Raw genomic sequence first — 18,706 nt, 5'->3', positions numbered from 1 at the left:
GGGACGGGTATGAAATAATAGTCCCGCGTGGGGCTCCCGGTCTTAAGTAGGAGGAAGAACCGGTATTGAATCCCCATTCTGCAGATGAGGGAACAGAGCCAGGAGGGCAGCGGTAGCGATAATGATGCTATTTCACAATAACAATTGTGGTATTCATTAAGCGCTTGGGTGGATGCAAGCAGATGGGATTGGACACCGTCCTTGTCCCACGAGGGGCTCACAGTCTCAATCCCCATTTTACGTACGAGGGAACTGAGGCACGGAGAAGTGAAGTGACTTGCCCAGGATCACACAACAGATACGTGGTGGACGCAGAATTGGAACCCACGGCTCTGAGTCCCAGCTCTGTGCGCTATCCACTCTACCGTGCTACTTCTAAGTGCCTATTCTGTGCCAGGCACTGTACCAGTGAAGCAGTGTGGCTTAGTGGAAAGAGCACGGACTTGGGAGTTAGAGGTCATGGGTTCAAATCCCGTCCTGGCCGCTGGTCAGCTGTGTGACTTTGGGTAAGTCACTTCACTTTTCTGTGCCTCAGTTTTACCTCATCTGTAAAATGGGGATTCACTCTCAGCCCCCCGTGGGACAACCTGATTACCTTGTATCTACCCTGGGGGTAGAACAGTGCTTGGCACAGTGTAAGCGCTTAACAAATACCATCATTATCATTACCAAGCACATTCTAGACTGTGAGCTTGTTCCGGGCAGGAACGTTTCTTGTTAGATCGCACTCTCCCAAGTGCTTAGTACAGTGCTCTGCACATAGTAAGCGCTCGATAAATACTATTGAATGAATGAATAGATCTTAGGACTCAGTTTTAGGACTGAGAAGCAGCGTGGTCAGTTGCCATCCCCTCTGGGGCTCACAGGTGGAGGAGGGAGAAGAGGTATTGGTTCCCCGTGAGGAAATTTAGGCACCATCAAGGTGAAAGGTCACTCAGTGGCCCAAGGACAGAGCATGCATTAGAACCTGGGTCTTAGGACCTAGATCCCCCGATTAGACTGTGAGCCCGTCATCGGGCCCGGATTGTCTCTATCTGTTGCCAAATTGTCCATTCCAAGTGCTTAGTCCAGTGCTCTGCACATAGTAAGCGCTCGATAAATACTATTGAATGAATAGATCTTAGGACTCAGTTTTAGGACTGAGAAGCAGCGTGGTTTGGTGGAAAGAGCCCGGGCTTGGGAGTCAGAGGTCATGGGTTTGAATCCCCACCCTGCTACTTGTCAGCTGTGTGACCGTGGGCAAGTCACTTCACTTCTCTGGGCCTCAGTGACCTCATCTGGAAAATGGGGATGAAGACTGTGAGCCTCACGTGGGACAACCTGATCACCCTGTATCTCCCCCAGCGCTTAGAACAGTGCTCGGCACATAGTAAGCGCTTAAATATCAACAGTATTATTATTATTATTCTCTGGGCTTCAGTGTCAAATGGGGATGGAGACGGTGAGGCCCCCCCCGTGGGGCGACCTGATGACCCCCCCCCAGCGCTTCAAACAGTGCTCGGCAGCCTGGCTCAGTGGCAAGAGCCCGGGCTTGGGAGTCAGAGGTCACGGGTTCGAATCCCGACGCCGCCACTCGTCAGCTGTGGGACCGTGGGCAAGTCAGCGTGGCGCGGTGGAAAGAGCACGGGCTTTGGAGTCAGGGCTCATGAGTTCGAATCCCAGCTCTGCCACTTGTCAGCTGTGTGACTGTGGGCAAGTCACTTTACTTCTCTGTGCCTCAGTTCCCTCATCTGTAAAAAATGGGGATTAAGACGGTGAGCCCCACGTGGGACAACCTGATTCCCCTGTGTCGACCCCAGCGCTTAGAACAGTGCTCTGCACATAGTAAGCGCTTAACAAATACCAACAAACAAATACCAACATTATTCTCTGGGCCTCAGTGCCCTCCTCTGTAAAATGGGGATTAACTGCGAGCCTCCCGTGGGACACCTGATTCCCTCGCGTCTCCTTAGAACAGCGCTGTGCACATAGTAAGCGCTTAACAAATACCAACATCATTAAATGGCATCGGGAGGGACGGAGGGAGGCGGGGGGGGGGCGGGGGGGGGCGGGGGCGGCGTTGCGAGGAGACCGGCCGGGCGGGCGCGAGGGAGGGGGAGCCCGGCCGCTTCTGTCCGCGCAGGCGCAACGGCGGGGGGCGGGCCCGCGGGGCGGAGCGACCAATCGGCGGGCCGCGCTGTTGATTGACGGAGGGGGGACGGAGGGGGCCATGGCGGCCACGGCCATGGCGGCCACGGCGGCCGAGCGAGCCGTGCTGGTGAGAGGAGAGGAGAAGAGGGGAGAGGAGAGGAGGGGAGAGGGGAGAGGAGGGGGGGGGGGCTCCTCCGGCTCCCGCTCCGTCCCGCGCGCGCCCCCGATCTCCCCTCCGCGCGCGCCCCCCGATCTCCCCTCCGCGCGCGCCCCCGATCCCCCCCGCGCGCGCGCGCGCGCCCCCGATGGCGCCCCCGATGGCGCCCCCGGCCGGCGCTGACCGGGGCGTCCGCGGGCCGGGCCGCAGGAGCAGGAGTTCCGCTGGCTGCTGCAGGACGAGGTGCACGCCGTGCTGCGCCAGCTGCAGGACATCCTCCAGGTGATCGTTATCTTCCTCTCCGTTAAGCGCTTACCGCGCGCGGACCACTGCGCGGACCTCCAGGCTCGTCGGAATGATGTGGGGATTTGTTAAGCGCTTACCCTGTGCACGGCGCTGTTAATCGTAATCGTAATGTTGGTCTTGGTTAAGCGCTTGCTATATGCCGAGCACTGTTCTAAGCGCCGGGGTAGACCCAGGGGAATCAGGTGGTTCCCCCGTGGGGCTCCCAGGCTTCATCCCCATTTGACAGATGAGGGAACTGAGGCACAGAGAAGTGAAGTGACTCGCCCACAGTCACACAGCTGACAAGTGGCGGAGTTGGGATTGGAACTCATGACCCCTGACTCCAAAGCCCGTGCTTTTTCCACTGAGCCATGCTGCTGTTCTAAGGACACAAGGGAATCAGGTGTCCCACGGGAGGCTCACCGTCCTCATCCCCATTTGACAGATGAGGGAGTGGAGGGGCAGACAAGTGACTTGCCCACAGTCACACAGCCAACGGGATTCGAACCCGTGACTTCTGACTCCCCAGCCCGGGCTCTTTCCACTGAGCCACGCTGCTTCATCCCCCCCCCCCCCCCCCCCCCCCCCCCCCCCCCCCCCCCCCCCCCCCCCCCCCGCACCCCATTCGGTCATTCATCATTAATAATGTTGGTATTTGTTAAGCGCTTACTAGGTGCCGAGCACTGTTCTAAGCACTGGGGGAGAGACAGGGTCATCAGGTTGTCCCACGGGAGGCTCGCAGTCCTCATCCCCATTTTACAGAGGAGGGAACTGAGGCACCGAGGAGTTAAGTGACTTGCCCACAGTCACACAGCTGACAAGTGGCAGAGCCGGGATTCGAACCCATGACCTCTGACTCCCCAGCCCGGGCTCTTTCCATTGAGCCACACTGCTTCATCCCCCCTATCCTCATTCGGTCATTCATCATTAATAATGTTGGTATTTGTTAAGCGCTTACTAGGTGCAGGACACTATTCTAAGCGCTGGGGGAGATACAGGGTCGTCAGGTTGTCCCACATGAGGCTCACAGTCTTAAGAAGCAGCGTGGCTGTTATTATTATCATTATTATTATTATCATTATTAAGCCCCATTTTCCAGATGAGGGAACTGAGGCACCGAGGAGTTAAGTGACTTGCCCACAGTCACACAGCTGACAAGTCACGGAGCTGGGATTCGAACACATGACCTCTGACTGACTCCCAAGCCCGGGCTCTTTCCACTGAGCCACGCTGTATTCATTAAGTAGTATATATTGAGCGCTTACTATGTGCGGAGCACTGGACTAAGCGCTTGGAATGGACAGTTTGGCAACGGATAGACTCCTCTCCCTCCTCTCCCTCATTCATTCACTCATTCAATAGTATTTATTGAGTGCTTACTATGTGCGGAGCACTGGACCGAGCGCTTGGAATGGACAGTTCGGCAACAGATAGAGACTCCTCTCCCTCATTCATTCATTCAGTAGTATTTATTGAGCGCTTACTATGTGCGGAGCACTGGACTAAGCGCTTGGAATGGACAGTTTGGCAACAGATAGAGACTCCTCTCCCTCATTCATTCATTCAGTAGTATTTATTGAGCGCTTACTATGTGCGGAGCACTGAACTAAGCGCTTGAAATGGACAGTTTGGCAACAGATAGAGACTCCTCTCCCTTCTCTCCTTCATTTATTCAATCGTATTTATTGAGCGCTTCCTATATGTGGAGCACTGGACTAAGCACTTGGAATGGACAGTTCGGTGACAGAGACTCCTCTCCCTCCATTCATTCATTCAATCGTATTTATTGAGCGCTTACTATAATAATAATAATAATGTTGGTATTTGTTAAGCGCTTACTATGTGCCGAGCACTGTTCTAAGCGCTGGGGTAGACACAGGGGAATCAGGTTGTCCCACGTGGGGCTCACAGTCTTCATCCCCATTTTACAGATGAGGTAACTGAGGCACCGAGAAGTTAAGTGACTTGCCCAAAGTCACACAGCTGACAAGTGGCCGAGCTGGGATTCGAACCCATGACCTCTGACTCCAAAGCCCGTGCTCTTTCCACCAAGCCACGCTGCTACTATGTGCGGAGCACTGGACTAAGCGCTTGGAATGGACAGTTTGGCAACAGATAGAGGCTCCTCTCCCTCCTTCATTCATTCAGTCGTATTTATTTAGCGCTGACTTGTGTGGAGCACCTTATGAAACACTTGGAAACTACAGGTGGGCAACAGATAGAGACAGTCCCTGCCCACAATGGGCTCACATGCTAGAAGGGGGGAAACAGGCATCAAAACAAGTAAACAGGCCTCAATATCAATAAATAGAATATAGATATAATAATAATAATTATCACATTTATTATGTGCTTACTATGTGCAAAGCAGTATTCTAAGCGCTGGGGAGGATACAAGGTGATCAGGTTCTCCCCCATTTAGACTGTGAGCCCGTCATCGGGCAGGGATTGTCTCTATCTGTTGCCGAATGGTACATTCCAAGCGCTTAGTACAGTGCTCTGCACATAGTAAGCGCTCAATGAATGCTATTGAATGAATGAATCAGGTTGTCCCACGTGGGGCCCGCAGTCTTCATCCCCATTTTACAGATGATGTCACTGAGGCGCAGAGAAGTTAAGTGACTTGCCCAAAGTCGCACAGTATCCATACACATCATTAATATTACTAGAATTATAAATATGTACATATATACACAGGTGCTAGAGGGATAGAGCAAAGGGAGCGAATCGGTGCTCGGCACACAGTAAGCGCTTAATAAATGCCATGGGAATGGGAGGGGGCGACTGAGGAAAAGGGGGGCTTGGGACGGGCCTCGGGACGGGCCCGAGCAGCGTCGTGTTTACCCCCAGGAGGCCTCGCACCGGTTCACTCTGCCTGGGGCCGGCGCGGAAGGACCGGTCAAGCAGGAGAACTTCATTTTGGGCAGCTGCGCGTGAGTATAGCGTGCCGGGGAGGGGCAAGGCGAGAGCGCGCTCAGTGTCTGCCCAAGCCAGGGCTTCTCCTTCTCCTTTCATTCAATAGTATTTCAATAGTATTTATTGAGCTCTTACTATGTGCAGAGCACTGTACTAAGCGCTTGGAATGAACAAGTCACGTCTCCTGGAGACGGTGTCTAAGCCTTCTTGCCTTCACCGACCCTGTCCTCTTCTGCTTCTCTTCCCATCTCCTCGGCCTTCCACCCTCTAACTCTGGGAGTTCCTCGAGGCTCAGTTCTAGGGTCCCCTTCTAGACTCCATCCACACCCACGACTTTGGGAACCCATTTGCTCCCAGAGCTTCAACTCCCATCTCTAATAATAATAATAATGATGATGATGGTGTTTGTGAAGCGCTTACTATGTGCAGAGCACTGTTCTAAGCACTGGGGGGATACAAGGTGATCAGGTTGTCCCACGTGGGGCTCACAGTCTTAAGCCCCATTTGACAGATGAGGTCACTGAGGCCCAGAGAAGTTAAGTGACTTGCCCAGAGTCACACAGCCGACAAGTGGCAGAGCCAGGATTTGAACCCATGACCTCTGACTCCCAAGCCAGGGCTCTTTCCACTGAGCCACACTGCTTCTCTGTGTGGTCGATTGCCAAATCCTCCTCCCCGGCCCGGATCTCCCTCCTGTGCAGTCTTGTATTTGCCAAGCGGTCTACTGGCAAGAGCCCGGGCCCGGGAGTCAGAAGGACCTGGGTTCTAATCCCAGCTCCGCCACTTGTCTGCCGTGTCACCTTAGGCAAATCACTTTGCTTCTCTGGGCCTCAGTTCCCTCATCTGGAAAATGGGGATTGAGATTTAGCCCTGGTGGGGCAGGGATTGTGTCCAACTCGATTTGCTTGTATCTATCCCAGTGCTTAGTACCATGCCCGGCACATAGAAAGGGCTTAACAAATACCACACTTATTATTTCCTCCAGCCTTTAGGACAGCTCTACAGGTGACCCACTGACACCTCAAACTCACCATGGCCCAAGCAGAACATTTCATCTTTCCACCAAACTCAGCGCCGCCACCCCCCCCCCCGCCCACCCCTTCCGCGACAACATTCCCATCACGGTAGACACCACCACGCCATCCTCTTCTCATAAACCTGTAACTTTGGCTTTAATCTGGATTTATCTCTCTCCTTCATCCCACAGATTCAGTCAGTCACTCTACCTTCACAACATCTCTAGAACCCACCCCTTTCCCTTCATTCAAGTTACCACCACGCTGGTCCAGGCCCTTCATACCCATCCTCGACTATGGCAGCAGCCTCTTGATCATATCCGTCCTCGACTAGGAATCAGCGTCCTTGCTGACCTCCCTGCCTTTTTTTTGTTGGCGGCGGCGTCTCACAGCAGACAAGTGGCAGAGCCGGAATTAGAACCCAGGTCCTTCTGACTCCCAGGCCTGTGTTCTATCCACTAGGCCACGCTGACTCCTGAGTTTCCCCTTCACGATCTATGTTTGAGGCAATCAGTGAATGTTACTTATCAGATGCTTAATGTGCTCAGAGCACCATGCTAAGCCCTTGGGAGGGTACAACGTAGTAGTGGTTTTTTATGGTATTTAAGCACATAACATTGTGCCAGGTACTAAGCACTGGGGTAGATACAAACTAATGAGGTCGTACACAGTCCATGTCCCACATGAAGCTCACAGTCTAAATCCTCATTTTACAGATGAGGTAATTGAGGCACAGAGCAGTGAAGTGACTTGTCCTAGGTTACATGGCAGGCACGATCCCTGCCTTCGAGAAGCTTACAAACCAGTGGGGGAGGCAGACATTGAAGTAAATTATAGAGAGGGGAAGTATCAGGGTATAGATGTATACCTAAATATTTTGGGGGTGGGCTGAATATCATTGCTTAAGGGGTGCAGATCCAAGTACGTCGGCAACCCAGAAGGGAGGGTAAATAACGTGGGTCAAAAAGGGTGCTACACTCTTCTGCCTGGATTATTTTTATAAAACAGCTTTCCGGGCATGCCTCCCCATTCCTCCGAAAGCCTCCAGTGACTTTTGCCCATCCATTTTCACATCCAGCAGAAACTCCCTACCAACTGTTTCAAAGCACGCCCTCCTACCTATCCCGCTCCCGCTCCCATTACCACCCAGCCTGCTCACTTGGCTCCTCTAGCACCAACCTAGTCACTGTGCCAGGATCTCGTGTCTCACACCGTCCAGCCCTCGCTCACGGGGGCCCCCTTGCCCGGAACCCCTTCCCCCTTCATATGCGACCGACCGACACTACTCCTTCAAAGCCCGACTGAAATGTCCGTTCCACAGGGCCTTTCTTTGTGACCCTCTCATCTCCCCACCCTGTTCTCCCTTTTCATTCATTCATTCATTCATTCATTCAATAGTATTTATTGAGCGCTTACTGTGTGCAGAGCACTGTACTAAGCGCTTGGAATGTACAATTCGGCAACAGATAGAGACCATCCCTGCCCAATGACGGGCTCACAGTCTAAATGGGGAGACAGCAAAGCAAAACAGGACAAAACAAAACAAGACGACGTCATCAAGCTAAGTAGAACCAAGGAGATATGCACCTCATTAACAAAATAAATAGGGTAATAATATATACAAATAAGCACAGGGCTGAGGGGAGGAGAAGGGGCAAGAGCAGAGGTTGGCGGGGAGGGGAAGGGGAGGTGCTTGGGTCCGGGACCCCTGAGCCCTTTGATGGTCACCACACAGCCTTTATGTCCATATCCTCATACTCTGATGCTTCCCTTTCTGTGATTTATTTTAATATCCGTCCCTCCCAACTTGGTGATAAGCACCTTGAGGGCAGGGATCATGTCTACCAGCCATAGTGAACTCTCCTCAGCACTTAGTATAGAGCGCTGCCCATCGTGAACACTCAGATTCCATCAATTGATTGGCTCACTGTTCTTCCTGGGGGGCCGGGGAAGCCAAACCCCCTCCACAGTCATCCCCCGGTGTAGGGGGCGGGGGCCCTTGACTTTTTTCTGCCCCCAGCTGTCCGGGGATGGGGTGGTACTTGTGAAGAGAGATTCTGATCGAGCCGTGGTCAGGCAGATGGGAGCCTCTCAGGGAAGGGGACCCTTGGGGAGGTCCAGTTAAGGTCTTGTCTCGGGACTTCGAACCCTGGCTGCGGGGGAAGGCTTAGCAGGAAGTAACTTCTTCCAGAAGGTCCGTCCGAGTTGCCGGGCTCTCCTCCGCCCCCCACCCAGGGCTGGTCTGCCTGGGCCACGGAGGTCAGTCACACGGCAGGCGGGACTAGAATGTAAGCCCTTCTCTGGGTGCTGGGCTCCCCTCTGGCGAGGGACCCCGGGCCTGGTTGGGGGGTCTGGCTCTGCTCCAGTTGCACCCCAACCCCGCCCCTTGTGTGTTGCAGCACTGACCAAGTGAAAGGAGTTCTCACTCTGCAAGGGGACGCTCTGAGCCAGGCGGTGAGTGCGGGAGCGGCTCCCCCAGCTAGGGGGTGGGCAGTGATGGGTGGGCGGTGGGCCACGCCTCTGCCCCTGGCGCAGGCTCGGGCCTGAGGCCCCTTCAGCTTTCCCTCGAAGCAGGCGGGTCCCAGGGCCTGGTGTTCACCAGGAGCCGCTGAGGCTGGCGAGAAGCCCGGTCACCTGTTGGTTCTGAATGCCCAGGATGTGAATTTGAAGATGCCTAGGAGCAATCAGCTGCAGCACTTTACGTTCCGAGAAGACAAGCAGTGGAAGTTGCAGCAGGTGACACTCTCAACCGCTGGTACCTCTTTCCAACAGGCTTCCCTGCTTCTGGGGGTTGGTTTTCTTGGAGCCCGCACTACCTGGGCCTGGAGGTTCGGGGCCCTAGGGCCTCTGGCCTCAGCCTCTCAGGGCCCCCGAGAACAGTGGGGCTCCAAGGTCGTGTAATCAGTAGAATGGACTGAGCACGTCCTGCGAACAGAGCGCTGTACTGAGTGCTCAGGAGAGCACAATAGAGTAATTAGACACAATCCCGGGCCTGCCCTCTAGGAGCTTCCCGTCTGGTACGGGAGAGTTTTCTGGGCTCCACGGAAACTCTGCGGACACGTCCGTGACTCAGTTGTTCCCTGGCTCCGGCCCAGGCTTACCCCTTATCGATCAGGAAAAGGTTGGGAGGGATGGGCATAGCAAGAGCAACCGCGGAGCTGGATTCCCTCATCCTTCCCCAGCCCCGTCTGGCTGGGAAAGGGGCAGGTCGGGGGGAGGACGGCCTGCCTACTGGCATGAACCTGACCCAGCGATCGGCTGGCCAGGCGGTTGCTTCCCTGACCCCACCGTGACCCCACCGTCTGGGCCCGTCTAGATCCAGGATGCCAGAAACCACGTGAGCCAAGCCATTTACCTCTTGGCCAACCGGGATCACTGCTACCAATTCAGAACCGGAGCTGAGGTCCTCAAGGTCAGTCCTGGGCAGTTGGAGGGTAGGTACCCACCCGGGGGGTGGAGGAGCCCCACGCCCTCTCCCTGAGGACTGGCTCGAGCGTGGGCCTAGGGCAGGGGGCGGGCGTTGGAGGCCTGGGTAGATGCAAGGGTTGGCGTGTGAGAACTGTCAGGTGGGGCAGAGCTGGGCTGTGGCAGCCCCCAGTGCTTTGGGGTGGGGTGGGAAGCTAATCCTGCCACCTGCCCCTTCCCCACCCTCCGCCGCCCGCCCTTTTCCCCGCTCCCTCTCGCAAGGTTGTTTCTTCCCTAGCTGATGGATGCTGTGATGCTGCAGCTCACCAGAGCCCGCAATCGGCTTACCACCCCGGCCACCCTGACCCTTCCGGAGATCGCCTCCAGTGGCCTGACGGTCGGTGTTTCAGGATGGTCTCTGGCCAGGCAGCCGGCCAGGCTGGTGAAGCCGTGGGGCACTGGGATGGCGGGGAAGGGGGCGTCCGTCTACTCTGGAAGCGGTTGCCTTCCTCCTGGCCCCTGTGGGAAGGGAGCTGTCCACCCATTCTCTAAGACTGTGGAGGAGGGCAGCTGGGGTCAGCTCGGTCCTGACTGGAAATGGCCATCTGTTTAGCCCTTGCTCTGTCATTTCCCCTGGCAAAGGCTGGTGAGAGTGGGGAGGGTGGGGGACCGGGAGGCCCCAGCTTCTATCCTCCTTCAGGCCCACGTTAGAACCCTGGTGTAGGCTGTTTCTCCCATTAGAGTAAAAGCGCCTTGTTGGTAGGGAACCTATCTCTTTATTATTCTGTACCTCCCCAAGTCCCTAGTGCAGCGCACCGCGCTCAGTAAACACTGCTACTCGCACCACCCACTCTACTCCCCGACCCACCGCGGGGCGGGGATCCCTGGAGTCGTGGGCCCAAGTGCGCAGATGGGAGGGGGGCGGACAGAATCCTGGGCCCAGGATCGTGACCTCGGACCAGAGCGACCACTCCCTGGGCTGGACGTGGCCAGTCTGAGCCCCGGCGGCCCGCTCTGTCACCCAGAGGATGTTTGCGCCAGCCCTGCCTGCAGACTTGTTGGTGAACTTCTACATCAACCTCAATAAGCTGTGTCTGACCGTCTATCAGCTCCACGCCCTGCAGCCCAACTCCACCAAGGTAATCCCCGTCCGGCCCGCCCCATCCCCCCACCGTCGCCCCCGCACCGGCAGCACCCCTTCAGGCTTTCCTGGGTGGGGAGAGGGACGTCCGGCTGGTCCTTAGGGCCCTGGGTCCCTTGGGGCGACTGTGGGAGAGGGACCGGAGCCTCGTGTGGAGACTGGTCACCTGACTCGGCCGGACTCACCTGGCAGCCAAGTAGGGCTACCTGGGCTCAGCGCGGTGCCTCTGTCTCCTCCTAGAACTTCCGTCCCGCAGGAGGGGCCGTGCTGCACAACCCCGGGGCCATGTTGTAAGTACCAGGAGGTGGAAGGGTCCGCTGCCCCACGGCCCCTGCCACTGGGGGCCCCATTGGAGAGGCGGGGCAGCTGCTGTCTGTGGGGGAGTGTGCCCGGACCTCAGGGGACGTTCCCCTCAACCCAGTCCCGTGGTCCCACCTGGAGGGAGCTCTACTGTGCGAGGGGCCAGCCTTGCCATACCCAGCTGGCCCAGGGGACCCTTGGTCACATCCCCTCTGGCTCTCCCCCTGGATGCCGCTCCCACAAGCTCCACTCCCCTCTCCTACCTTGTCTCCCCATGCTCCCATCCTCCCCGCACCCGTCTCCATCCGCCTCTCTCCTCCCTTACACCTGTCTAATCTCCCCCCGACCCATCCACCCATCCGTCCGTCTACCACTGACCTGTTCATCCGTTTCCCACTGATCTGTCCATCTGTCCGTCTCTCCCTAACCCATCCACCCCCCCGGGCCAACCCATTCATCTCTCCATCTCCCCTCAGCGAGTGGGGCGGGCAGCGGCTGGAGGTGAGCCACGTGCACAAGGCGGAGTGTGTGGTGCCCTGGCTCAACGACGCCCTTGTCTTCTTCACCGTCTCCCTGCAGCTGTGCCAGCAGCTCAAGGACAAGGTGGGTCAGGCCCCCAAAGGGCGGGGAACCCCTGGGATAGGACGGGGGGCCTAAGCTGTTGGGGCTGGGAACCCCAGACCCAGAGGTATCTCAGCAAGGAAGGTGGAGGCCTGGGGTTGGTCCCATCCTCTGTTTGTGGGCTTCCCTGCCCCACTCAGCTGGGCATGAAGTGGACCTTCTGGGCAGAGACAAGGGGGCAACGTGGGCTGGGAGGTCCCAGGCCCAACCACTATTTCCTTTGCTCCCTTCCCCTCCCCAACCCCCCTCCAGATCTCTGTCTTCTCCAGCTACTGGAGCTACCGGCCCTTCTGACCCTTCAAGCCTCTGATTCCACTCTGACCTCTCTGAGCCGTCCCCAAGAGGCCCCCCATCCCCCTTTCCCAACAGCTCCCCCCAATCCCCACCGGCTCACAGACCAGCTCTGCCCACCCCAGGGGAAAGTGAGTTTGTGGAGGTGGGGGGAGCGGGGCAAGGAGGCAGCGGAGCAGGGCAGAGGCCAGGTACAATTATTTATTTCTTCCTATTCTCGAGGCGTGCGGTGGGGATGGGGGACACCGGGGAAGCAGGTCTGCACCCGTGACGGCTTCCGATGCCAGGGATGGAGCCCCGAGGCCGGTGGTGGCGGGCTCAGTCGGGGGCTGGCGCTGGGGCTTCCCGGGAGGGGCCCTGAACCCAACCTCCACTCTCTGGGATCTCCAGGGCCGCGTAGGTTGCCTATCCCCAGCTCGGGACTGTGGATGTCGAAGGTCTGGGGCCCCTTTTGTCTCCCCCCCACCCCCCAAGGTGTGCATATGCACTGTTCACCTTTGGTAGACACCCTAAGGAGGGATTGGGACTCATATCTCTACTTCCTCTTCCTCTTCCTCTTGTCCCCTCTCACCCCCGAGCCTCTGCCACAGCCCCAAGGTGTGGTGGGCCCAGCCCAGGGGCCAAGACCCCCCAGCTGGGGTGGGCCCGGGCCCTGGGCCCAGCGGGCAGGTAAAGCAGCTGGAAGGTGGGGCCAGCGGAGGGGCCCGGAGAGACCCGCTCCTTCTCTTATCCAGTCAAGATTCTGTTGGGAAATAAAGACCCTACACCCAGTGCTGGCTGCCGGGAGTGTGTGTTGGTGCGCTGGGGCAGAGGATCCGTGTGTATTTGGGGTGGAGGGGGAGGCAGGACGGGGAATCTTCCCGGGTGGGGTCCTGCCCCCCCACCCCCTTCTGGTCCCCATCCCCTTCCCGGGGTGAGTTAGGGGTGGTCGGGGAGGAGTGAGGGGCTGAAGAGCCAGCCGGTCACAGTCTGAGTCTTTACTGTGCCAGGGTGGGGCCCGGGGGAGAATCGGCGGGCCTTCTCGTGGCAAGCGCGGCTGGGGTGGCTAAGGGATCATGCCCAGGTTGTCCACACCGACCTTTGCCCTCTGAAACGGAAGGGGGGGTAGGGTTAGGATGGGGGCGTGAGGCACCCCCCACCCCTCCAGCTCGTGTCCGGCGGCAGGGTGTGTGGCCCTGGGGTACCTGGGCGCGGTGGCGGGTGGCCCCCGTGGGGCCGAGGCAGCAGCAGGAGCAGCAGCAGCAGCAGTGCAGGAACGCCAGCGCGGTCAGGAGCAGCACCGTGCCTGCGGGAAGGGGAGGAGACGGGGGAGCGGGCACCGAGGGGGCTGTCAGGGTCAAGGCGGGGGACTGCGGGACCGGGGAAGGGACGGGGCCACTGACCGATGAAGGCGAAGATGACGACGAAGGCGGCCGTGTCCCAGTCGGACTGGAAGGGCTGCTTGCGGCGCAGGTGGTCCAGGAGCTCCTCGGCCTCCTCCCGCAGCTCCTCGGCCATGGCCCTGCCTGACCCCCTCGCCCCCCCTCACGCTCCGCTGCAAGGATGAGGATTCGGGCTCGGGGGCGGCTCCTGACCTCTCTCCCTCCGGCCCTGGGGTCTGGGGCGCTGCAGCCCTCCCCCCCCGCCCTGTCTCCCCTCCACCACCACCGGGGCCCCTGACCCCTTCTCCCCTAGTCCGCGCACCCTCAAGGGGCTCTGCCCATCCCCCCCCTTTCTTTTCAGCCCGAGAGGCTGCACTTCCTGCTTCCTTGTTTGCGGACAAGCACCTGGGAGCGGGATGGACAGTCCCAGCCCCAGCCCCGCCCCCAGCCCCGCTCCGGCCCCTCCTGCTGGGCCTGGGGTCCGACTCACCGCTGGGCAGCTCGTGTTCCTGCTCTTCCCTTCCTTCCCCACCCCTCTCCTTACCTCTCCTCCTCTCGCTCCTTGCAGCCCCGCCTAGGGCCAGGCCGTCCTTCTGGTGGCACTTTGGCCCAACCGGGAATGGAAATGACTGCCGGGAAAACCTGGGCCCTTGGCTGCGTCCCTCGGCCCCGGGCGACGGGGGCTGGTTCTGTAGAGAGGGGCTGGGGGGGTGCCGCACTGAGAGTCTGGATGGGGATGGGCTTCTTGGCCAGCTACCTGACCCCTCCAAGCCCCTCCATTTCCTCATCCTCTGCCCCTCTCCCCGGTGAGGTGGAGGTGGGGTAGGACTATGTCTCTAAGGGTCTGGTCGGGGTAGGGCTTGCTGGAGTTGGACAGATGTGTCCCAGGAGTTGTGCAGGCTGGCCAATAAGTGGTCAATGGCCCCAGGAGCCTTAGCTGCCCCTTGGGCTGGGACAGGAGCTGGAGTCTTCTGGAGGGGCCTAGCCAGGCGTCTGGCATGCCAGGAGAGGGTTTGCTGACTCTGGGGTGTGGCAATCGTTTCTGGTCGACTTGGTTGGGGCCGGGGGGTCTGTGCCCACGGAGTCGGGGATTGGAGGGAGAGGGCCAAGGCCGGGCTCTCAGCTCCAGAGCGGAGGTTCCAGAGTCCCCAGAAACAGTTCTCATTTTCACTGCATAAAAGATAATCAACTATTTGGGAATCCCAGAGTTTCGATTAGCAACTCTCCAGCAGCCTTTCCTCCAAGTCTACCAGCCCCTCTGGGCTCCTGCTGGCCAAGAGTCTTTTTACTGTCTTACAGACTCCTCCAGACCCCTGTGGGCTTCTGCAGGGCAGTGGAGGGGAGTCATGCCCAGGAGGCCAGAGGGAGCAGAACGGATTGGTGCGATCCGATCCACATACAGCGGGCACCCATCCAGGAGACGGTCCCGGGGCCCAAGCCCCTCCGGCTCCTGCCATCCGGAAGCATTATTCTGCCCATCTCCCCCCAGCGTGAACCCCTGGGGGTATGGATTTAGGTCATGCCACTACTGTGCCCTCCAGGGGCTCAGCCGAATGCCCGGTGAGGCTCTGTCAGTAGCCTGGATTGTGGGCCTGATTGAGTGGACCCGAGACCCAGCGGCCAAGTCCTGAAGGTAGGGGTGGAGAGTCCACATGTCCGCTCTGTGCGCCCTCCCCTCGGGTCCTGAATGGCAAGCCAAGTTCCCCGGGGGCGGAAGTGGCAGCTCTTCTGTCTCCTCGTTTCCCAACTGTGCGGGAGATTGGTGCCTGACTGATATGGGAGGCCCTGATCAGCATGGCCACCCCACAGGCCTCAAGTCACAGTCACCATCTGGGGTCCAGCCGGCCTGCCCCTGCTGTCTTGCACGTGGCACCGGTGCCCGTGTGTCGGGTGTTTCTATCTCCAGCTCTGCTTGCTGAGTTTGACCATGGCAAATGCTGTGAAAAAGACCAAACCCCAGCTTAGCCTCCTCCCGCCCTTCATCTACCCAGAGTCTGGGCCTCCAGCCAAGCCACTTTGGGTCAGGATGGCTTTATTTATTTTTTGAGCGCTTAATGTGGCCAGAGCAGTGTACTAAGCGCTTGGAAAATACACGTCAGCAATAGAGACAATCCCTGCCCACAACGGGCTTAGAGTCGTCTAGAAGGGGGGAGGCAGAAATCAAAACAAGTAAACAGGCATCAATATAAATAAATAGAATTATAAATATATACACATCAAAACAAGTAAACCGGCATCAATATAAATAAAAAGAATTATAGATATGTACATATATACACAAGTGTCGTGGGGTGGGGAGAGAGGATAGAGCAAAGGGAGTGAGTCAGGGTGACGCGGTGGGGGGGAGCTGAGGAAAAAGGGGGCTTAGTCTGGAAAGGCCTCTCGGAAGAGGTGATCCTTAAGTATTCATTCAATTGTATTTATTGAGGGCTTACTATGTGCAGAGCACTGTGCTAAGCACTTGGAATGAACAAGGCGGCAACAGATAGAGACAGTCCCTGCCATTTGACGGGCTTACAGTCTAATCGTAGGGCTTTGAAGGAGGGAAGTGTGATTGTTTGACAGATTTGAGGAGGAAGGGTGTTCCAGGCCAGAGGTAGGATGTGAGACAGGGTGACGGCGGGACAGGTGAGGACGAGGCAAATTACAGACCGGGGGAATGGGAAAGAATAAAGAGCATGGGCCTGGGATTCAGGCAGAATGTTAATCCTGGCTCTGCCATTTGTCTATTCTGTGACCTTGGGCAAGTCACTTCACTTCTGGGTGTCTCAGTTCCTTCATCTGTTGAATGAGGATTAAGACCGTGAGCCCCTTGTGGCACTCGGACTGTGTGCAACCTGATGAGCTTGTATCAACCCCAGTGCTTAGAACAGTGCTTGATGTATAATAAGCACTTAACAAATATTATTATTTTTAATCCCTTATTGACCACTGGCAATCCTCAGCTGTTTCCTCTCTGGCCCTTCTCCCCAGAAGGGGATGCTCCTCCCTCTTTAGCGGTTGCCTCTGCTCCCACAGCTCATGGGAGGGTTGTGATTGACCTTGTGGCCCTTTGCCCGGTGATTGTCCATTCTGCACCAGGTTGTAGTGCTGCTGACCCATGCTAACTCATACTGGCCCCCTCAGCAGTGGACAGCTTTCCCAGAATCATCTTTTCGCCACGGCTTCCTTCACAGATGAGAGGGGAGGACCCTCCAGGTGAGAACGGGACGGGGAAAGCGTTTGAGGCCTGGAATTGGTTCGGAGAAAAGCAGTACGGGGGTCACTCCAGGTATCAATCAAGCAATGGTATTTATCGAGCACTTGCTGTGTTCAGGGCACTGTACTAAGTACATTATAACAGAGTCGGTAGATCCATTCCCTGCCCATAACGAGTTTGCAGTCTAGAGGGGGAGACCGACGTTAATATGAATAAATTATGGATATTTTTATGCTATTTTTTTAAGCACCTTGTGTCAAATGCTGTTCTAAGTCCTGGTGTGGATACAGGTTCACTTCACTGGACCTGATCCTTGTCCAGAATGGGGCTTATAATCTAAGTAGGAGTAGGAGGAAGAATAGGATGTGTACCTAAGTACTTTAGTAGGGGAAATGGGGTACGTAATAATTGGGTGTGAGGCCAGAGTAGGGATTGGGGGTCACAGAGGCCTCAAGCTGGGGGATGGGGAGTGAGAGGCAGGAGACCTACATCACAGCAAGAAATCAGTTGGTAGAGACCAAGAGGCCAAAGTCAAGAGTGTCTTTGGAGTGAGAAAGAGAAGTGGGCAGGGGAGGCAGAGCAGTGTTGGAGGAAGCTGAGGGGAGTGGGGAGAGACTGGGGGTGGGGAGGACAGAGGGTCGGACTTGATAATAATAATAATGTTGGTAGTTGTTAAGCGCTTACTGTGTGCAGAGCACTGTTCTAAGCACTGGGGTAGATACAGGGTAATCAGGTTGTCCCATGTGAGGTTTACAGTTAATCCCCATTTTACAGATGAGGTAACTGTGGCACAGAGAAGTGAAGTGATGCCCACAGTCACACAGCTGACAAGTGAAAGATCCGGCAGTCGAACCCATGACCTCTGACTCCGAAGCCCAGGCTCTTTCCACTGAGCCACGCTGCAGGGACACTTGATGCAGTAGAACGCTTGATGCAGTAGCGCAACCAGAGCTGGATATTTGACGGGAGCCGGGTGGGGGTGTTCGGGCTAAGCCGTGCCTACACCCCAACTCCTAGCTTCGGACTTGGCTCCCCTCCCCACGGGGTCTCTGCCTCCCTCCAGACTTGCAGTGTACCAGGCTGGTCTGACCGTGGCAGCCGTCTCCCAATCTTATAACCAGGCTGAGGCTTGGTTTCAGAGCATCCTTAAAACGCTTCCTCTGCCCTCCTGACTTTTGGTTTCCCAATTTCAGCTCTCCACACAGCAGCTGCTTGGTTCTCCTGCCGGCCATGCTCGTAGATACCCTACAGACACATGTGACATTGTGGATGCCTCTCTGGGCACGCGGCAGGGCAAAATGTGTCATTTCTTCCGAGGTCTGTGTGAAGCTGGACCATTCCCCCTGCCCCCGGGAGCCCTGTGGGGCACATCTGAGACACGAAACTTGGCAGGAGGAGCCGGGCCAGAGAGGGGCCGGTGCTGGAGATAGAAACAGCGGTCGGGATCCGCCATCTGGACCCACAACTGCCTCACAAGGTCAACCCGGAAGACCAGTGTCCTGAGTCTTCAGGGCCCACTGGGGAGGCAGGAGGGAGACCAGAGCCTGGAGGGTCAAGGAAGGAGTGAGGAGGTGGGGGGATGGGTTTGGGTGAGGAGGCTGGGGAGGAGGGGTTGGGGGAAGGGGAAGGAGTGAAAGACTGGGTTAACACACACAGGCTGGGATTCTGCCCTCCTGGGAGCGAGCTCTCTTGGCACCAGAAGTACAATAAAAGGAATGTGGTTCCTCTTTACCAGGCTCCCAGGAGTTGGGCGGGGAGGGGGGAGGGGTGTATGTGTGTGTGTGCGTGTGTGTGTTGCTCATTCCCACTCCCCTCACTCAGGCTTTCTCCAGTAGAACGGGTATCAGAGACGTGGGGTTAAAACCATGTAAGCTGATTCTTGAT

The 18,706-nt window shown here is 57.1% G+C and overlaps 2 protein-coding genes across 2 annotated transcripts; one reads left to right on the top strand and one right to left on the bottom strand.

Moving 5' to 3' along the window:
- Positions 1-2,181: 2,181 nt before the first annotated feature.
- On the top strand, positions 2,182-13,032 carry ROGDI (rogdi atypical leucine zipper). The gene is made up of 11 exons (XM_029049319.2): positions 2,182-2,257; positions 2,498-2,569; positions 5,423-5,505; positions 8,904-8,958; positions 9,160-9,240; positions 9,821-9,916; positions 10,208-10,306; positions 10,935-11,048; positions 11,291-11,340; positions 11,827-11,953; positions 12,224-13,032. The coding sequence occupies exons 1-11, from the start codon at positions 2,210-2,212 to the stop codon at positions 12,263-12,265; spliced, it is 867 nt and encodes a 288-aa protein (XP_028905152.1). The 5' UTR covers positions 2,182-2,209; the 3' UTR covers positions 12,266-13,032.
- SMIM22 (small integral membrane protein 22) lies at positions 12,450-13,882 on the bottom strand. Its single transcript, XM_029049364.2, has 3 exons — positions 13,645-13,882; positions 13,447-13,547; positions 12,450-13,349 (listed from the first exon to the last, which is right to left on the bottom strand). The coding sequence occupies exons 1-3, from the start codon at positions 13,757-13,759 to the stop codon at positions 13,308-13,310; spliced, it is 258 nt and encodes an 85-aa protein (XP_028905197.1). The 5' UTR covers positions 13,760-13,882; the 3' UTR covers positions 12,450-13,307.
- Positions 13,883-18,706: the final 4,824 nt, after the last annotated feature.

This window comes from Ornithorhynchus anatinus, chromosome 2, assembly GCF_004115215.2.
Source record: "Ornithorhynchus anatinus isolate Pmale09 chromosome 2, mOrnAna1.pri.v4, whole genome shotgun sequence".
In the NCBI taxonomy this organism is placed as follows: domain Eukaryota; kingdom Metazoa; phylum Chordata; class Mammalia; order Monotremata; family Ornithorhynchidae; genus Ornithorhynchus; species Ornithorhynchus anatinus.
The sequence above is the reverse complement of the archived record's forward strand: the minus strand, read 5'-3'. Positions and strand labels throughout refer to the sequence as shown.